General features: G+C 46.7%; 1 protein-coding gene across 1 annotated transcript in view; it reads right to left on the bottom strand.

The window, feature by feature from the left end:
• The window catches only part of AAK1 (AP2 associated kinase 1), a 78,962-nt gene that overhangs the window by 15,782 nt on the left and 51,959 nt on the right, over nt 1–11,221 (bottom strand). Inside the window, exon 16 of the mRNA XM_030509878.1 lies at nt 10,080–10,175. Within this exon, the coding sequence (XP_030365738.1) occupies nt 10,080–10,175 (96 nt within the window). The remainder of the gene's footprint in view (nt 1–10,079; nt 10,176–11,221) is intronic.

Genomic DNA, 11,221 nt, shown 5'->3' with positions numbered 1-11,221 from the left:
TTAAACAGCTCTTTAGGTACCAATTCATTATTTCAATTATCAGGTTTCAAATCAGACGCATCATTCCCAGCAGCACAACTCCTGCGGTTCCCATTATCCCTCACACAAAGAAATGTAGATAGCCTGGGCAAAAAGCTAATCTCAATTATTAATCTGGGGGATGAGTGATTTCACCATCAAACTAAGCAGGTTTCCAACACTGAGATTAATGATGCAGCTTTCACCAGGGATTACTTCACAAAAGGAGGAGCTGAAGAACGTTTTGAGGATTTGCTGGAAGGAATCAGCAGAACAGCTCTGAGAAGCTGTGCTCCACATGGACACATGTGGCCATCTCAGCTTGTTCAAATGATGTCCTTACAATCCAACGTTAGAAGGAGCTGTGGCCCTGCCTCAGCTTTACACAGCTTTTACACCTATGTTTTATGTTCTGAGTTCGAAGGTTGATGTTGTTATTTGTTATCCAAAGAAAACATGCTCTTAACAGCTCAGGCTCTGGAATCCTGCTGTATAAAAGACCATGCTGAGAAAGCCAAAGGAGAGCTTAAGATGCACTGTTACAGTCATGGCAATATCATCGATCTTTTTTATTGCCCTATATAAATAATAAAATAGCTTTGTGGCCTTGGAACTACTTATTCAAAGCAGGACAACTTCTGCTCCCTATGGAATACTTCACAAGCCACTAAAGCAACCAGGAGGGGAAGGAAATCTAAAAAGCAACCCAAGAAGCAGCTGTTGTATCATTAAAGGCCTGAAGAAGGTCAACTGAAAGGAAAAACTTGATGTACTTGCAGCCTTGGATGCACTTGAAACCTTCCCACCTCTGTGAGGAACACACAGTATTAAAGGTTGGATTTGCCAAAGACAATGCACCCTAAGTGCATCCCTGGCCTTTTCCTTGGATGAACAGAGAGGATGGGAGCAGGGGCTTGGCAACAAAAAGAGGCGTTAATGCTATCAAAAGGGGACTAAGAGGATGGAATTGATTATAGGGTGTTGGGAAAGCACAACACAACGCAGGAGAGAGGCTTGGTGACAATAAGGAACACGCTCAATTCCTTTTCCCATAAGTGAAGCAGTAGGTAACAGGTACCCAGCCAGGTATCAGTTAATCCAGAGAGCCAGGCACAGGACACAGCTATAGGAGAAACGATGGATTGCCTCAGAGTTGGGCAGTTTCAGACTGGGTTTGGCTCCTACTTTGAGATGAAGTTTGTAAGCAATGAAGTGACACATGGTACCTGGGGGATGTATTCCCATTTCAGGCCTAAGATACTCCTTTCAGAGCAGACTCCTTCAGAACAGCAACCTGCCACTGCCCAGCTCTTCTCAAAGCACTCACATCAACCTCCATCTTCAAACCCACACATACAGTCATCATTCCTTTTACAACCCCAAGTGTCTTGCTCCTTGAAGTCTCCCTCCTTCCACCTTACCTTTCCAAACAGCTTCCTCCTTCTCCATTACTGCAGAGTCTCCATTTAACACAGTGGATCTGCCTCTTGGTCAGGTACTAGATAGTTGCTTATTGAGCTCAGCCACACTTTATAAACATGCAGAAATTGAGAACAAACATGGTGTTTCTTCTCCCTACATGTTAGTTTTAAATCCTGTCCCCTGGGCTCAACTGGTTTTATGCAAAGCTTTAGGCTGTCAGTGGTTCTTTGTCTTGTTACTTGTTTCATGAGATCTCCTTTCTTGTTTCCTTCATTGTAGGTGCTGTTACAAGTAGTCACCTCAACTCTCAGGGCATGATTAAAGGAACTTTATCCCTTTTGAGTGAGGCTGGGAAGTTCAACAAAAACAAGGTGTCAGGATGAATGGGAAAGGAGATACCAAAAGCAGCAAAAAAACAGATGCCTCAAGTCTGTTTTGAGGCTTAATAATTCATTTCCCTGGTTTGTTTTGTGGTGCATCTTGTATTAACCTGAGGATGAAGAGATAAAGGAACAGCAGTTGCTTTAAGCAGTGGGGAAACTCACATTCAACTAAGAGCAAAGGAGAAGTTGGTGGAGGCCCAGTGAAACCCATGGTTCCACATTAGTTAGCAGGAACATCTCTACAAGAGTTAGGTTTGGTCTCTTTAGCATGACACAGTTATTAAACACACACATGTGTTTTCTGAAGCCACATCAGACACTCAGGTCCAAGAACCCAACATGTCTCTGCAGTGGCAAATAAACCCAGCTCTTGAGCCTCTGCTCCACCATAGCTCCAGTGACCAAAGCAGTAACTCAAGGAGGGCATCTTCTGCACGCTGGGCTGTTTCCTTGGGCATGAACATCAGCAGCTGCAGTTTAGCTACATGGAGCCTTAGAAAGAAGAACCTTCTCCCTCATGATACTGAGCTGCCTTTTGGGTTCTGCCACCAAGGGAATTCTCCAGCAGAAGTTTAACTTGTAATTTCCAAGGGCAAAGCTGCTTCACCTGCAAGTGAAGCCATGGTTGAGATGGTGAGCAGGCAGCAATAAGTAATCTGAATGAGGGAGAAATACAGCAGTGCAAGAGGAGGAAAAACTGGGATAAGTAGTCTCGTTTCTGTTATCTGTACTAATCCTACAGTTCCAAGCCACAATTAGATGAAGTGATCATCAACTGCAGAGCAGACTCCACCAACAAAGCAAAGGGCACACAACACATCTGCCATTTGCAGGAAGAGATGAAGGTTACAGCCTTGGGTATCTCTAGAACACCCTCTCCCATCTGCCATCCCCTTAGCACAGGTCTTCTACCGAAGGAAAACCATGAGAGATGCTTTGCTACTTGAGCACCAGTTTGTTGTGACTCCCTGGGCAGTTAAATTGAGGAATTTATACTATCAGAGGCCCTTCTGCCTCAAATCCAAGAGACATATTCTGATTATTCCTATGTAGACAAATGAACAAGCCCAAGGATAAACAAGGTAAAGAAAATGTAACCCAATACAAAGGTATTGCTGTCACACAGCTCCTGAAGGGCTTCTCTCAAACTAGAGCTAGGAAATGGGTGCTTTAACCAATAACTCTGCTCCCACATGAGGCTGCCTCTTGGAGACATCCTCTTCCCCAGGCAGCTGAACATCTGCCAGATGTTTTGCAGGTCATAGGGGAAGAAAGGTTGGTTCTGGTTCAGGACTGAGCTGACCACTGGGGTTTCATTTTCTGACAGGTTTTCCACTTTGCCCATTTTCAGTCCTGACAGGATAGCAGCCAGTTTTCTAGGGCTCTGCACCAGCTAGTAAGGACACTGGCTGAGTAAGCAAGAGTCATTAGCAAGCCTTAAGAAGGTGCCTAAGCTTAAAAGTGTGCAGGGGGGATTAAAAAGTGCCCTATCAGCCCTTCTCAGAGCTACAGCCCAGCCACGTACTGCAGCCTTTAGACAAATGTTTCACATTCTTCTGAGGTTCCAGTTCCTCACAGTAAGAAATGAGTGATTATTTCCTCTCAGAGTAAGCAAAACCCACTGCAGAAAAAGCAAGAGCCTACAGCTAACAGCTCTCAGAGGCATCCCCAAATGACAGATGCTGGTAGCTTCAGAGATTGCAAAACCAAATCACTTCCTCCTGGAATGAAAGCAAGAGCCTTTCCTCTGATTTGCACCAGCATAAGAAGGAGATAATGCCATTTCACATCAGCAAAATTAACTGTGCTTTATACCATGGGCCAAGCAAGCAGGTTCAAACCCCATGCGTAAGGTGGGAAGCACAGCTTTGGGCAATCCAGGGAGAAACTCTTGGCCTTTTCCTTCAGATCCCTCCTTTTCTAACACATGCACAACGTGATCTTTGAGATTTTAGTCAATCTGCACCGACTTTGCATCTGCACCACCACCACTGCCAAAGCCTCAGTTGGCATGCTGCATTTATACTTGGTGATACTGATTTGTTAAGCCACAAAGTATATGCAGAAAGCATTTTAAGAAGGACTAGAGGTATGAAAAAATACAAACCAAGAGACAAGGGTGGCAAACGGGCTTTTAGTTAGAGCAGGACATTAGAAAGAACAACGGTTCCTGAAACACTTGCAAAGTTAAAAAGGGAACAGAGGGCAAAAATCTGCCCTTGGTAACACAGAAAACAGTGAAGCTGCAACATCTCAAAGCCAAAGGAGTCCACCAGGCAGGCACAGCACACAGCAAGAACGTTACTCACTGTGTACTGGGGAGGAAGAGCAAAAAGAAAAGACAGTTCAATAGAGCACACAGCAGAGTTCTTTTCTTCGGATGTCAACTGAGGAAGAAAGACAAGGGTGTAAAACTCCTGCCAAGTCAAGTGTGCTGCGAGTGGGAGGGCAAATCACCAAGGTGGGAATGGATTAGTCACTCGGGAAGATTCTGCCTATTGATTAGCCAAGGACTAAAGATTAAAGGAAGCCCTGCACGTTATTGGGCAGCAGAGCACTTGGACTCATCAAGGGAAGGCACTGGACTTTCATTTTCCTAATGGAGTTCCTGTGAAATGGAATTGTTTCTTATACAGCACAAATAGGAAGAGAAGGATAAAAACCAGGAGTTGGCATGCTTTAAATACACATCGCTTTGGGAGCACCGTAGAGAGTAACAGGACAGCATTTAACAGTGGCTCCCTACGAGATGAAAATCAACCTTAGCTTATCTCCCCAGATCTCAAATCTTGGTGAAATAACAGCCCTTTGGATCAAACTCAAACCCCAGACAGAACCAACACTAGATACTATGTGCACTTCTTTAGCTGGGATTCCTGCAGCCCGTTGGCTTTGTTGCTCCAAATCATCCAAATACCATCCTGTACTCACAGCTAATAATACGGCAACTAGTTCAAGTAACTATATGAGTAGTTCCCCTTTTGCATTTTCCCAACTCAAGATGTAAACTCAAATCCTTAGCACACATCAGGAAGTGTTTGTGTGTATCTGCAATTACTTCGTCTCAATGTGTCATAGAATCCCAGCCTGGTTTGGGATGAAGGGACCTTAAAGCTCCTCCAGCTCCAACCCCCTGCCCCGGGCAGGGACACCTTCCACTAGAGCAGGTTGCTCCAAGCCCCTGTGTCCAACCTGGCCTTGAACACTGCCAGGGATGGGGCAGCCACAGCTTCTCTGGGCACCCTGTGCCAGCGCCTCAGCACCCTCACAGGGAAGAGCTTCTGCCTCAGAGCTCATCTCAATCTCCCCTCTGGCAGGTTCAAGCCATTCCCCCTGGCCCTGATGAAGAGGGGCAGTTTGTTTGCAATCTGCACTGCAAGATACCTGCTTCCTTAGCCCTTTGATGAGCATCCTCTCAGACTAACATAAAAACACATCAGCCCGCGAGCATTTGAAGGAAATAAAAAGGCAAGACTCATCCTTAAGTGTTATTTAAAAGCTTTGGAGAACTCCAACATGACAATGACTCTATAATAAGCAACACTGTTTGCCTTTTCATCAAAAATGAGAAGCAGCGTGTGCCCAGATGGCACAAGGGTGCTTTCCTGGCCTGTGTTTCCTTCCCCAGCTCTATCTGTGTGTTTATTTAGCTGTGCCAGACATGGAATTTCTCTTATCTCACCTTCTGTTATGGTCAAGACAATGTCACAGAGGGCACTTGGTGTTGCTGCTCCTCAGACAAATAACTCCACTAAAGACACATTTGTCCCTCAGCTGCAGTTAAGCTGCTGAATTACTGCAGGCAGTAAATGGTCGTGTAAATTCACAAAGAATGATCCATTCTCCTTTGAAAAGGGGTAAAAAAGAGAGACTCATGGTGCAAAGATGGCACTGTAGTTGGTTCTGATGCAGAGAGGCCACCACTACAACCACAGGGACTCAGCAATGCACAGCAATGAGGGAGTTTGTCCTCCAGCCAGAGCCAGGGAGGAGCGGAGCTGCTGTTCCTCAGCTCTCACACCTTCTCCATGCTTGCTCTGCTGCCAAGGACCCACTCGCACCACCTCATCTCTGCCTCTTCTGCAGAGAGGAGGGAATAAGCTGGGAATGCTGATAGCACAGGGCATATGGGAGAAGAACATGTACCTGGAACCAGAGTGAGGAGGAGACACGTCCCTCCCATCCCAAACCAACCCTCAAACCACCGGAAAGGAGTGGTTTTGGCAGTACCTCAGGGGGCATTTCACTTATTCCAAACCTTGTTTATCTGAACAGATATTTCTAGACTAAGAGGATCTAAACCCTGTCTTGACACTAATGGATGACTGAAGAGTGTGGTTAAGCACATCAAGACTGCACTGCAGCATTCCAATTCCAGTGGTTAACAGGGGACATGGGCTAAAGCACAAGGATTCACACACTGGGTCAAACCTCCCATTAAACCTTCCTGCAAAGGAGGTTTAAAAACCCCGGATTTGGGACTATTCACACAGTGAAACCTCAATGACAAAGGGAAAGACCAGTCTTGAAGCTTCATAACTCAGTTTAGTTTCAGGTCTCCTAATACCTTGTGCAGGGTTTAGCCTCCCTAAATTCTCAGCAACAGGCATGAAGTAGCAACGCAGAGCAGAAAAATCACCCTTCTGATCAAATTCCCCATTCTGATTTATCAGCAGTGGAGCCTGCAATAAGCTTCTTGGGAAGAACTTGGCTCCCTTTCCTGCACATGCACAAGGAAAAATGTTTTCAGCAGGAATATTTAATTCTCCCTTATTTTAACAGATGTTTTGCCATATTTTTACATCCCTCTTGCCAGCTCCTCTTACTAGTTACAATTCCATTAAGACTTGCAGCCATTACATACAGGAGAAGGAGGAATATATTGAAAACCATTCTACTTCCACTTGATTACTGGCCAGAGCTGGTATTTCTGCCTTCTGTAGGTGCTGTGTTACCTCTTCTCCAGAAGCACTTATTGAAAAGCCACAACAAATGAAAAACTACCTCCTCTACGATATTGGGCATCTCCAGTGCTGTGACCCACACAAATGGGACAGTCTGATAGAGCCAGCTCTCCACAGTTTGTCTTTACTGACTACACAGACCCCAACCTGTGATCTTGCTGAAGCAAGCAGTCCTACTTAGAATTCCAGCCTGGTTTGGGTTGGAAGGGACCTTAAAGCTCACCCAGTTCCAACCCCCTGCCACAGGCAGGGACACTTTCCACTAGAGCAGGTTGCTCCAAGCCCCTGTGTCCAACCTGGCCTTGAACACTGCCAGGGATGGGGCAGCCACAGCTTCTCTGGGAAAAGTCTGTGCCAGCGCCTCAGCACCCTCACAGGGAAGAGCTTCTGCCTCAGAGCTCATCTCAATCTCCCCTCTGGCAGGTTAAAGCCATTCCCCTTGGCCTGTCCCTACAGGCCCTTGTCCAAAGCCCCTCTCCAGGTTTCCTGGAGCCCCTTTAGGCACTGGAGCTGCTCTAAGGTCTCCTCTTGAGGAGCCTTCTCTTCTCCAGGCTGCCCCAGCCCAGCTCTCTCAGCCTGGCTCCAGAGCAGAGCTGCTCCAGCCCTCGCAGCAGCTCCGGGGCCTCCTCTTGAAGCCACATCTGTTGGCTGCAGCTCCACAGCTCCTCCATTCTGCAGGAGGGCTGTCTGGGGATGCACCATATGGGTGTTTGTCATGTTTCAGGCATCACTTACATGTTTCTCATGAATCTGTTACAGAAAGGCTCATCTATCCTTCTGAGCATCCTAGGGAAAGGTGGGAAAGCCCAAGGAGGTCCCTGGCCAATATTCAGGCAATGCCACCTGCACTCTCAGGTGCCAGCAAAGGGAGCAAGCTTGAAGCAGAAAAGGAAGCAGAGCTCTCAGCAGCCCCTCAGCTGTTGCAGGTTTCGAGCTGACAACACTGGCTCTGTGTGACAAATAGGGAAAATACCAGATAAAAGCCTCCTTTATGCCTGCTCTGAAAGCCTTCCCGAACAACACTCCTCTTGTAACCAGGGGGTGAAGGCTCACACTCACTTCTCAAAGGGCTACGCGTGCTCCCAGTCTATAAAACAGACATGAAATGGTTTCAAAGCAATGAGATTCACTATCAAGGTTTGAAAAGAAATGAAAATATTCCAAACAGAAAGCAAGTATTGAGGCAGAAGTTGTTCCCTGTGAGGGTGCTGAGGCGCTGGCACAGGGTGCCCAGAGAAGCTGTGGCTGCCCCATCCCTGGCAGTGTTCAAGGCCAGGTTGGACACAGGGGCTTGGAGCAACCTGCTCTAGTGGAAGGTGTCCCTGCCCGTGGCAGGGGTTGGAGCTGGATGAGCTTTAAGGTCTCTTCCAACACAAACCAGGCTGGGATTCTAGGATTTAGCAAACTTGCAAAGAAATTGAGCTGCTTCTGCACAAGACTAAAGCATCCTGGAACCATGCAACTGGAGATGCTGCTACACCAAGAGACTGAAGTCAACCCCAGCTCTACTGCCCCAAGGGGAACACCTAAAAGACTGCCTTTCACATGCAAGCCAGCACATCCCTCTCCTCCAAGACCTCTGTGCTTGCTGTGGGGATGTTTCTGCACAGGTGACGCAGACACAGAAGAACAAAGATGACTCTGTTCTGTGTGATAGACACATGGATTGAAACCCCACATCCAGAATTCCTTTCTGTTGAATTTACAAGCACAGACAACTCCCTCCCAAGCTAAGGAGAAGTCTGTATCTCTGGTCCTTGAAAACATTTAGGAGCTCCTGGCCTCAAGTTTTATGTATAAATCAGAGATGCCTTTGCAGGAGCCTACAGGAAGCCAACAAAGCCACGTCTCCTAAATGCCCTTCACCCCCATGGAATGAGATCCACTGAACTCAACAGGAGCAGACACATGCAGGCAGAGAGACAAAAAGAGGTTTAGAAGCCTACAAAGATCCACAACTGGTCAGGGACAGATTTGTGGGATGAGCCACCTGGCACCACAAAAACCTGCAGATTGCTTATGTGCACCCAAGGGCAGGGTTGAAAGAAGCCACTGCAGAGGAAGTGCCCATGATGTAAAGAACTCCAAAGCTCCTGCAGCTGAGGGTCCAACTGCTCATCATATGGTTGTGCTGTACCAAAATGCAATAAGCAATAAGGAAAACAACCATCTCAGTGTGCATCTGTCTGCATTGAGCACGCTGGCAGAGAATTAAACAGTCTGAGCTGACAGACTTCATGTCAGGAAAACCAACACTTCCAATAGCATTTGCGGGGGGGGGGAAGAACATGCAGGCACCTATCTGCCTTCTGTAGGCTTGTTCCAAATGGGAGATGGGCTGGTCGAGTGCTGTAAGTTCTGTTTCTTCTCTCAAACTGCAGCATTTATGAGTAAAATCCCTTTTGAAGCAAACCACGTTTCTCGTGCTCTTTGAGCATCCACCAGAAGGAAGCAAGTTCCACACAGTTATGGAAAGAAACAGCTATTTCTTTTTTTAACCCCAAATTGCTTAACTTTTCATGGAGAGATGCCACCTTTGCAAGCACAGCTTGAAGGCTGGTGTCCTCCACCATCAAACCACCAGTGACCCACGGCTTGAGCTAAGGACAAGGGCAAGAGCTGCAACCAGCACTTGTCCTCTGGGGCTAGCGGCCAACAAGGGACCTGCCACATACATTCACAGGAGAAACTCCAAGGAAAAACCAACATTCCCATATTCCAAACCCCACTGAGTCGCAAATAAGCTCCAAGGCACTTACATAATCTTGTGCTAAAAAGTGTTGGCAGCATAGGAAAGGCTCTGAAGCAGCACTGCAAAGTAAATGGAAATAGCTACCAACTGCACTAGAGGATTTTGCCAAATCAGGAAACGTTCCGTGTTAAACTTGTGCATTTGCAAGAGACCTTGGAAGCCAAAGAAACACTGACTCTTGTTGGGAGAGAAAGAGTAACAGTCATAAAAACTACCCTTTCCAAACTGGAGCCTGATTTGAACATAGCTTAGGTCAGAACAGGCCAAAATACATTATTTTTGGCTTTGAATACTGAACCTTTCAAGACACCAACACTGTTGGCATTAGAAACAAGGCGATAACCCTCCAATCTGCCATGAAAATGAAGGGCTCTGCACTGCTCCCACTGATGAAAGCCCTACACATCACTACAGCTTGTCAATGCCCAGCACTACTGGCTGAGGCCCAGGATTTCAAGTGTGCCTAGAAATAGAAGCAGATTAAGCATACAAACCAAAGACCACGAATCTGCCCCCCTCCATAAAGTCAGTTCCAGTTACCTGGTGTGTCGGATAATGGGAGAGGAATGAAAGGATCAGGCACAGTCAGAAGAGGAGGGCTAGTGTCCAAACTCAGAATGTCTTTCGTTTTTTCAGCTGGTACCCAGGAAGAGAAAAGGCAGAGTGAAACAGAGAAAATAGCAGAAAGCATTGAGCAAAATCTCAGTGTCAAGAGTCCAAGCTTTGGCCTGACAAGCACACACACACACTCAGAACCAGTTTGTGTTGCCCAGTGAAAAGAAAGAAAGAGGAGAAAACACAACAAACCCAAACAGCTATTACCATGTAGCTCTCCAACACAACTGAACTCACAGACCTCTAAACATTCCTTGAAAGGGAAGTGCTATTCTCTCACTTTACAGCAGGACAAAAGGTGAAATGCCTTCACAAAAGGCCACACAGCAGCCAGCCCCCATGCTGGGCCTCTTTGTCTGCAATATACAGCATCTTGCATCAGACAAGCTGTATCCATGAGCAAAGAGAAAGAAAAGGGCTAGAAGTGCCTAGTGCCAAGAATACTTCCAAGACACCTTCCTGAGAGAGAGCTACTAAAAGAATCAAACATGTTACAGCATCCAGAGAGCCCAGAACATGCAGATGCTTCTCAGACCCTGCAGAAGGTACATTACAGCTGAATCTGGAGCTGCTGCAACTCAACATCACTCCACAAAGGCTGATGGAAGCAGCCCCCCAGAGCACTCCTGCGTCATGGACTTCAACTCCTTAATTCTCAGGTAAGAGCCAACAATACCAAGCTCAGTTATAAGCTCCTCTAAATCTCTTTTTATAAATAGCAATAAGCACAAATGGATTTGTCACTTCTTTTGGGCTCCTGGAAGCAGGTTTCCAGCAGTCTGTGCTGCACTCAGTGAGAAGTGATGCTGCAGAACTAGAAACAAGCAGCAGCCCTCACTGAGCTTTTCAGCATAGAAGGGGCTGCTCGTGGCAAAACCTTGGCACCAAAGCAGACACCAGATGAGGTCACACATGCAGAGGTCTCTGCATAAAAGCCTCTTAGATCAGCCAAGGACTTGTGGCCTCTGGACCCAGACAGCAGAGCCAGGGCAAAACTTGCCTTCATCATTTAACATGTCAGCTATGAGACCCACTGTGCTCTGCCCTGAGGACTTTCCCTGCTCACT

This window comes from Strigops habroptila, chromosome 21 (assembly GCF_004027225.2).
Source record: "Strigops habroptila isolate Jane chromosome 21, bStrHab1.2.pri, whole genome shotgun sequence".
NCBI classification, from domain to species: Eukaryota; Metazoa; Chordata; class Aves; order Psittaciformes; family Psittacidae; genus Strigops; species Strigops habroptila.
This window is presented reverse-complemented; position numbering and strand designations above follow the sequence as displayed.